Source organism: Sinocyclocheilus rhinocerous, unplaced genomic scaffold (genome assembly GCF_001515625.1).
Source record: "Sinocyclocheilus rhinocerous isolate Xijiao unplaced genomic scaffold, SAMN03320098_v1.1 scaffold794, whole genome shotgun sequence".
Taxonomy (NCBI): domain Eukaryota; kingdom Metazoa; phylum Chordata; class Actinopteri; order Cypriniformes; family Cyprinidae; genus Sinocyclocheilus; species Sinocyclocheilus rhinocerous.
In genome coordinates this window covers 38,172-46,289 of record NW_015627894.1, presented here as the reverse complement: position 1 = coordinate 46,289, position 8,118 = coordinate 38,172, and the positions used below count along the sequence as shown (strand labels likewise).

General features: G+C 35.4%; 2 protein-coding genes across 2 annotated transcripts in view; both read right to left on the bottom strand.

Moving 5' to 3' along the window:
* LOC107736975 (serine/threonine-protein kinase D3-like) overlaps window positions 1-5,238 on the bottom strand; it is a 95,467-nt gene extending 90,229 nt beyond the window's left edge. Inside the window, exon 1 of the mRNA XM_016548365.1 lies at window positions 4,331-5,238. Coding sequence (XP_016403851.1) covers window positions 4,331-4,615 — 285 coding nt within the window. The 5' untranslated portion in view covers window positions 4,616-5,238. The remainder of the gene's footprint in view (window positions 1-4,330) is intronic.
* A 17-nt stretch (window positions 5,239-5,255) lies between these two features.
* Window positions 5,256-8,118, bottom strand: part of LOC107736978 (adenylyltransferase and sulfurtransferase MOCS3-like) — a 17,887-nt gene continuing 15,024 nt past the window's right edge. Inside the window, exon 13 of the mRNA XM_016548367.1 lies at window positions 5,256-5,341. Coding sequence (XP_016403853.1) covers window positions 5,256-5,341 — 86 coding nt within the window. The remainder of the gene's footprint in view (window positions 5,342-8,118) is intronic.

Genomic DNA, 8,118 nt, shown 5'->3' with positions numbered 1-8,118 from the left:
GATAGTATAATGGGTTCTATATTGTCTTTTGTCGAGTCGCGGCACGCCACTCGCGTCCGAGGAAGACATGGAACCAGCGCGGTAAAAAATATATGTACGTTTGTCTGTCTGTTTGTGTCAACATTTTTGCACACCAGTTTAACCTAGTAACATTTACCCGTCAACATAGCGGTAACAAACTTTACTATGGTAAACTGCGCTGTCGTTTCAAACGACTTTTGTCAGCTTATTGAATTATCGAATTAAAATTACTTTTAACGAGCAACGCTTATCTTGTATTAACATTGCAACTAATGTGAAAATTTGTTCAGGTGTTAGTAGTTAATGTTGGCCAGTAGCAAATAAAATCAATAAAATCGTATGTTAGCTAGGTTAAACAAGTTTTATGGCTAGCTGCCTTTCTAGTTTTTTGTTATAGTTAGTTTTAGAATTTGTTACTTTTTTTTGTATTTGTGTTTTAAAGGCAACTGCAATGAAGCATCAAGAAAGACATGAGCAGGCCAGCCACCCTGAGACTGATAATTCATGGTAATTCATGGAACAACTATGGTTTTGAGAGATTTGTGTATTCTATATGGGGTTTGCCTTTTAAAAGTGTGCCATTTCTACTTGTTTTTCAGAGAAGACATTTCTGTCACTAACAAAGTGGATGGTGAGCAAAGGTGGTGGCCACGTTTTGGAGCAGCACCTGGGTTTTGCAGATGGCTATGTATTCTTTGGCTGCTTATCTATTTTCCTCATTATGTTTCTGTTGCCTAAAAATTCTTTGTTAGGATAAATCCAGATGATACAACATAATGCACTGCAAAAATTTCCTAAGACAGGAGAAATGAAGATGCACTGTTCCAGCATTGGAAGACTGTATTTATAAGTGTTTTACATGCAATGTTTTAAATAAAGAATTTGATATTTTGTAATTATTGTGTCTGTTTTAATTGAATGCCAGTAGTACCTACGTATGTAGGGTAAAAATAAAATTAATTATATATAAAAATTATAAAATCTAATGAAATATATTAAAATGAATTAATTACAGTAGTATACTGATGAATTTGATTTTTTACAGTTATTTACTGTAAAACAGTACAGTTTGCAACTGTAAACCAAATACAATTTGCTACTGTAAATCTTAATTACAGTAACTTACTGGCAACAGTGTTGCCAGTAAGTTACTGTAAAAACCCTTTGAAATGTCTAACAGTGTGATATTCAGCTTCTTTACCAGACAGTAATGGCACAGATGCTGTCATTCACAGGTCACCTGACCACATAGCTGCTTTCAGAACAAGGCCATGATTTGAAGCCACCGCTTACAGGTTTTAAAAGGCAGGGATTTATTTACACAGTTTCTATTAATTGGTAGAAAAACCAAAGCCTAAATTTAGATTTACCAAACAAGCCAATACAACTAAAAGATTGTAATGAGAATTCAAAATCCTTTACTCAAGACTTTTAAAGTGCATACTCCAAATTTGGCACAGTCCTTCAGCCTGTTCTGACACAGTGTGCTGATCAGTCTAAGGTTTTTTTTTTGTTTTTTTTCTAGAACTGACAAATTCAAATTTCCCCATAATAGAAATCTTCTGAATGTGTGCTACATACTGCACAATCTATTTAAAATATGAAGGTGTTCAGTAAAATAAATAAATCTATTTACATTTTCAAAACAGGAAAAAAAAACTTTAAAGAGTTTGTCAATGACAGTGGTTCTCCATGCAACTCGATTAATCAATAATTTCGATCACTATCGATTTATTCGAAATTTCAACCATTAATTTTTGAAGACCTACTAGGAATGCACCTAAATTGTGGACACTAAAAAGAGAAATATGAACAGAAACTGCAACTTTAACAGATCCAATAACTGAAACTTTGACATGAAGTAGCTGATTAAAGCAGACTTAATGTAAACACAGGGTGATAACATCTTCTCAGAAAAAGCATGTGTTTACTGTATGTACAATGTGTGACAATTTATAAAAATGTATAAAACAATAAAAATGTCTAATAGATTGTACGCATGTACTTATCTGCCCCATGCATTACACAGACAGGTAAAAATGTGCTTGTATTATCCAAAAAACTCTCAAACTGATTTTTCAAGGTTATTGTGTTCTGTCATAACAGTGCATGTGAAAAACCAGACCTCTGTTTGAAATATCAATATTACATTGATTAACAATGACACATGCATAACTACATGCCTATATTTTACTGTAAAGAAAACAACACAAAAACTATATTTATAATATATTTTTGTATTCATGTTGTTTTATATGTTTTTATAAAAATCTAAAATGTAAAACTTTTCTTGTAAAGTTTCAATTTAATGACTTTTAGGGCCAGATTTACTATCAGCTTGCGCCAGCACAAACCCTCATTTGGCATTAAAGAACTACTGTCAGGATTTACTAAAGACACGCCGTGGGAAATTAGTGCTGAAAAGGCAGGGACACAGATACACTAATTTCCACGCCTCATCTTATTGAATATGCATTTGTAGGAGTTTCCCTTTTGATCGGTAAATTTATGGGAGGAGAGTGTTTAAATGAATCACGCAACGCGATTTACTAAGATTTGCAGCATTATTTAACGCCCAAAAAAAGCATGTCTTAAAGCAGGTGGTAATTTGCGCTGCTCTTGGTAAATTGTGCTGGTCATTATGGAAATGAGATGTTGCATCTGCACTGTAAAAAAAATATAAAAAATCAAAAGTTGAGAAAACTTAAAAGTTTAAGGCAACCAGCTTCAGAAGATTTTTGAGTTTTCTCAACTTGTTGTTTTCAGTTTATACAACAAAAAGTTGAGAAAACTCAAAAATCTCCTACAAAAACAAGTTCAGAAAACTCGAATCTCCTGAAGCTGGTTGCCTTAAACTTAAGTTTTCTCAACTTTTTATTTTTTACAGTGCGTGTTCTTTAACGTGCACCTTGTCAGTAAATCACCCGCAGAATTTTCCTCTTCCACCAGCGCTTTTATGGAATTGTGCTCTAACGCTAATTTGCCCTGTTTAGTAAATCTGGCCCATAATGTCATGTGGTGTAACCATCAATGTAATAACATAATGTCAAATGTAATAACATGTTTTGGTAGCACTTTATTTTAAGGACCAATTCTCACTATTAACTAGCACGCATAATACCAGAATATTGCCTATTTGTTAGTACTTATAAAACACATATTAATGCCTTATTTTGCATGACCATATTTTAGATCCCGTAATCCTACTGCATACCTAAACATATCTAACAATATGAATGTTACAAAAAAAAACGTTATAGTGGTTTAAATGATGATGGAGATGCACAAAGATGCATTTTTACTTTATCACACATATATCAACCAAGGGGAAAATGTTTAGACTAGTTGTGCCCAGTTTTCAGACAGTTAAACTTTTTTTTATAAAACAAAGTCTAGTTAAAATGATACTGAATCACTGATGCACGTCAAAAGCAGCTGTCACGGTTGCTACGTGTCATAAGCAATCATCTGTAGGCTAGACCATCTCATTTAACGTTTAGTTCGAACCTTGCGGCCTTTGAAGGTTGCATCCCCTGAATTGGGACACAGCTATAGAGTTAAGTCGACCAAAAATAGGCATTTCAGTACAGTGCTTCAGGCTGTTCTGATTTAGGCTTTAGGATTTTTTTTTTTTCTAATTGATTGGACTGATTTCCTGTTTTCCTCTAATGAACAATCAAAAATATTTTTGTGTAACACCAATATCTAGGCCTATCTATCAATCTATTTATCTATCCATCCATCCAACTAGACAGAAAAGGCCTAACAACACTTTAGCAGCCACATAGCCTTTGGCACCACAGCTTTCTCTCTCTTTAGACTATCCAAGCATTCAAATTACATTAATTCAAATCATACATTTAATACTAAGTTATGACTGAGGTCAGAAATCCATAGCCATTGCCTTCACCATCTGAACAGCGGAAATGTGCTGCTAGCAACATGCATCCCACCTCATCTGCCGTGTTTGTGGAAATGCATGTGGATCAAAGCAGATTTAGATGAGATTGAATGAAAATGTGTTCTTTAATCAGTCACTAATGCTCCTCATGCTCATCCACCTAAATCAACTTCCTGAAGATTACAGGAAACAACTCGCATCAGTCAATTAGTCTTACCCTTTTACAGAAATGACCAGAACTCAATTTCAAAAATAATCATGTGGTCTGAAAACATATATACTTTTGAAGCAAACATGTGTAGAGATTTGACATACACTATCAAATGATGTTATAAAGTGTAACCAAGCGCCTAGATTCGGTAAGCGAGTAGATCATGCAAATAAGAAATATCCTTGAAACGTTATTACCTTTTGATCGACTATGGAGCAGACCAAATCCTTCACAGAACTGAGGGACAGATCGTGTGGCTCCAGGGTGACCATCTCCCTAGTAAGTCCGATCTGAAGGAGGAAGGACACTCCGTGGAGGGAGCTGGTGGGGCTCGGAACGCTGTGATTCCCATTGGAGAGACGGACACAGAGTGGCACCGGAGGGCTGGGTGATGGAGAGGGGGTTGGGGGTGCAGTCTGATGCTGAGAGTGGACGAAGGGTTTAGGTAAGGTCAGAGGAGAGGTGCTACTACTGGCAGACATTAGTTTCCTCCGCAGATTGAAAGTAAACCGTGTAAAACTGACAAGCTTGGAAACCGTGGCTGATATCTAGTGAGTGGGCGGGTTGTGTTTTTAATTAAACACAATATTCTTCTGTCCTAAGGCAGGTGAAGAGAATCGCTACGGTCATGTGCAATCCGTGCCGTACGAGGAAGCGAAATCGGACCAAAGAATAAGGTGCCTATTTTTCGCTACGTTTCCCTCTAAGAACATGCAATCCAGATAGCATGCTTCATGGCTGGCTGTGTGATTTCCAGCACATGTTGCACACGTTGGATTGATAAGGTTGTCACTCCACGGCTAAGCAATCAGGATGCCAGCGTGATGTTTGACAAAGTGGCTTCCATTGTCATCCAGCTCCTCATTCAACTCTCATTCCTGTTTGAAACAAAACAGATTCAAGTCTTTATTCCACAGTTCCCAGTGCTCATGAAGCCATTATCTGCATAAGTGTAACTTCAAGCTCCTTGTATTCTGGAAGAGTTTTGCACATTTTTTGTCTTTTGCACTGAAGAACTCCAGCTCACATCTGGAAGCACATCTGGAGACCCTCCCACTCTAGATCACATAACTGGCACAAGACCACAAATACCAGCAAAACAAGTTATACAGTGTCTTTTGTTCAGGCTTTATCGTCATGCATCGACATCTTCTCCAGCAGCTGAACCGCCTTCTGGGAGTCATTGCCAAGTTTGCAAACCACAAACACTACAAGACAATAAAGGTAAACATACAGAGTAAAGCTACGCTTATTCACTACAATCATACTGCATACAAAGAAGATTCTTCTCCTAAACAAAACACACTTACACATATAAAGGTTTGAAATAATTAAGACTTTTTAATATTTCTAAAAGCAATCTCCTATTCTCATGAAAAAAATTTTTTTGAATAATTTGCATGTATTTGATTATTTTGATTAAAAATGCAGAAAAAAAAACAGTAATATTATTACAATTTAAAAGACCAGGGGGGTATTCCACAAAGCAGGTTATGTGACATATTTAAGGTAAGCAAGTGGATAAACTCGGCTTTCGGTTCCAAAAACAGAGGTAACTCTCAGTGTATGTAAGTAGCCATAGCAACCTACTCTCTGAACATAACCTGCTGATATATATATATATATGTTAAATATAAAGCACTAATATAAGTAATATATAAGGTAATATTTTATTCTAATATGGTTACTGTATTTATTTTGTTGGCATATATAATAATTATCTGTAAAAAATTATAAAACACTTTTATGACAAGGTAATGTTTAATTTTATATATATATAATTAACACATTATTATGACAACTCACACATCATGACATGGATTGGCATTTTCTATTATGTATTTCCATAATAAAATACAAATCTGATGATTGCACAACCACCAGTTAGGTGGCGATATGAACCAAGTAACTCCACGGCTAAGCAATCAGGATGCCAGCGTGATGTTTGACAAAGTGGCTTCCATTGTCATCCAGCTCCTCATTCAACTCTCATTCCTGTTTGAAACAAAACAGATTCAAGTCTTTATTCCACAGTTCCCAGTGCTCATGAAGCCATTATCTGCATAAGTGTAACTTCAAGCTCCTTGTATTCTGGAAGAGTTTTGCACATTTTTTGTCTTTTGCACTGAAGAACTCCAGCTCACATCTGGAAGCACATCTGGAGACCCTCCCACTCTAGATCACATAACTGGCACAAGACCACAAATACCAGCAAAACAAGTTATACAGTGTCTTTTGTTCAGGCTTTATCGTCATGCATCATGAGCAACTGAATCTCAAGACGAAATCAATCTAGAAGGACACACTGAAGACCAGAGGAAAAGCGAGGAAACATACCTTTAAGGCTGGAAAGGCGTTTCCCTAACAAGTGAAGGAGATGAAAAAAAAGCTTACTATCAATGGAAAACGAGGACTTGAACACCTCGAGGTTTCTTTTTGGAAGCTTCTGATGCTTAATTTAGCCAGTAAAGCATCGCTCGGTTGTAGAGTCCCTTAACATGAGCTCGATTTGAAAACTTTCTATCCTCTTCTCATGTTACATTCTACCACTTTAAACGCGCCTCAGTATCTGCTCTCCATTTCCGCGGGCTAATAAGAAACGCCGCATAGCCAGAGAAAGTAAAGCCTGAAGGAAATGGCAGGTCTGTCGAGCTGAAGAAGTTGAGCTTCAGAAGTGCAGAAATGTTTTTCTCTTTCTCTCGCTGCCTGACGGTTATTATATTTATTTTATTGGCATATATAATAATTATCTGTAAAAAATTATAAAACACTTTTATGACAAGGTAATGTTTAATTTTATATATATATAATTAACACATTATTATGTTATGACAACTCACACATCATGGATTGGCATTTTCTATTATGTATTTCCATAATAAAATACAAATCTGATGATTGCACAACCACCAGTTAGGTGGCGATATGAACCAAGTATGCCAATGGCCTTTGAACAGAAGAAGAAGAAAGAAGTAGTATGGCAGGCTTTATCTCAGCGTCTGTTTCCATAGTGACTCTCATAGAGAGAAAGTCTTGCATGTTAATCAGAAACTTTCCAAGAAAAAAACATTGTCTTATATTCGGGTCAATACGGTAATTTGATCAAAAGTGACACTGAATACATCTCACAATTTCTATTACAAATTAATGCTATCATCAAAGAATGTATCATGGTTTACAAAAAAGTTAAATGGCACAAACATTTTTATTTTTTTCAACATTGAGCAAATCGGCATATTAGAATAATTTCTGACACTGAAGACTGGAGTAATGATGCTGAAAATTCAGCTTTGATCACAGGAATAAATTACATTTTAACATATTCACATAGAAAACATTTATTTCAAAAGGTAATATTTCATAATATTACCTGTCAAGTAAAATCACTCAATTAGCTCAAATAGACTAAAATACTATAAAATCAAAAAAATACAAGACTCAAAAAGACTTGATTATTCCAGCTGTTTCTGATGACTAAACCATTTCTGTGTTGGACAGGGTTCCCACTCTTTCATGAACACCAGATTCAAGGACTTTTTAAAGCACCATTTATTTTATATCAAGCACCTATCAAATTCACACCCCATTTTTTTCAACATTGAGCAAATCGGCATATTAGAATAATTTCTGACACTGAAGACTGGAGTAATGATGCTGAAAATTCAGCTTTGATCACAGGAATAAATTACATTTTAACATATTCACATAGAAAACATTTATTTCAAAAGGTAATATTTCATAATATTACCTGTCAAGTAAAATCACTCAATTAGCTCAAATAGACTAAAATACTATAAAATCAAAAAAATACAAGACTCAAAAAGACTTGATTATTCCAGCTGTTTCTGATGACTAAACCATTTCTGTGTTGGACAGGGTTCCCACTCTTTCATGAACACCAGATTCAAGGACTTTTTAAAGCACCATTTATTTTATATCAAGCACCTATCAAATTCACACCCCAGCATATGTAGTGTCATGAAAG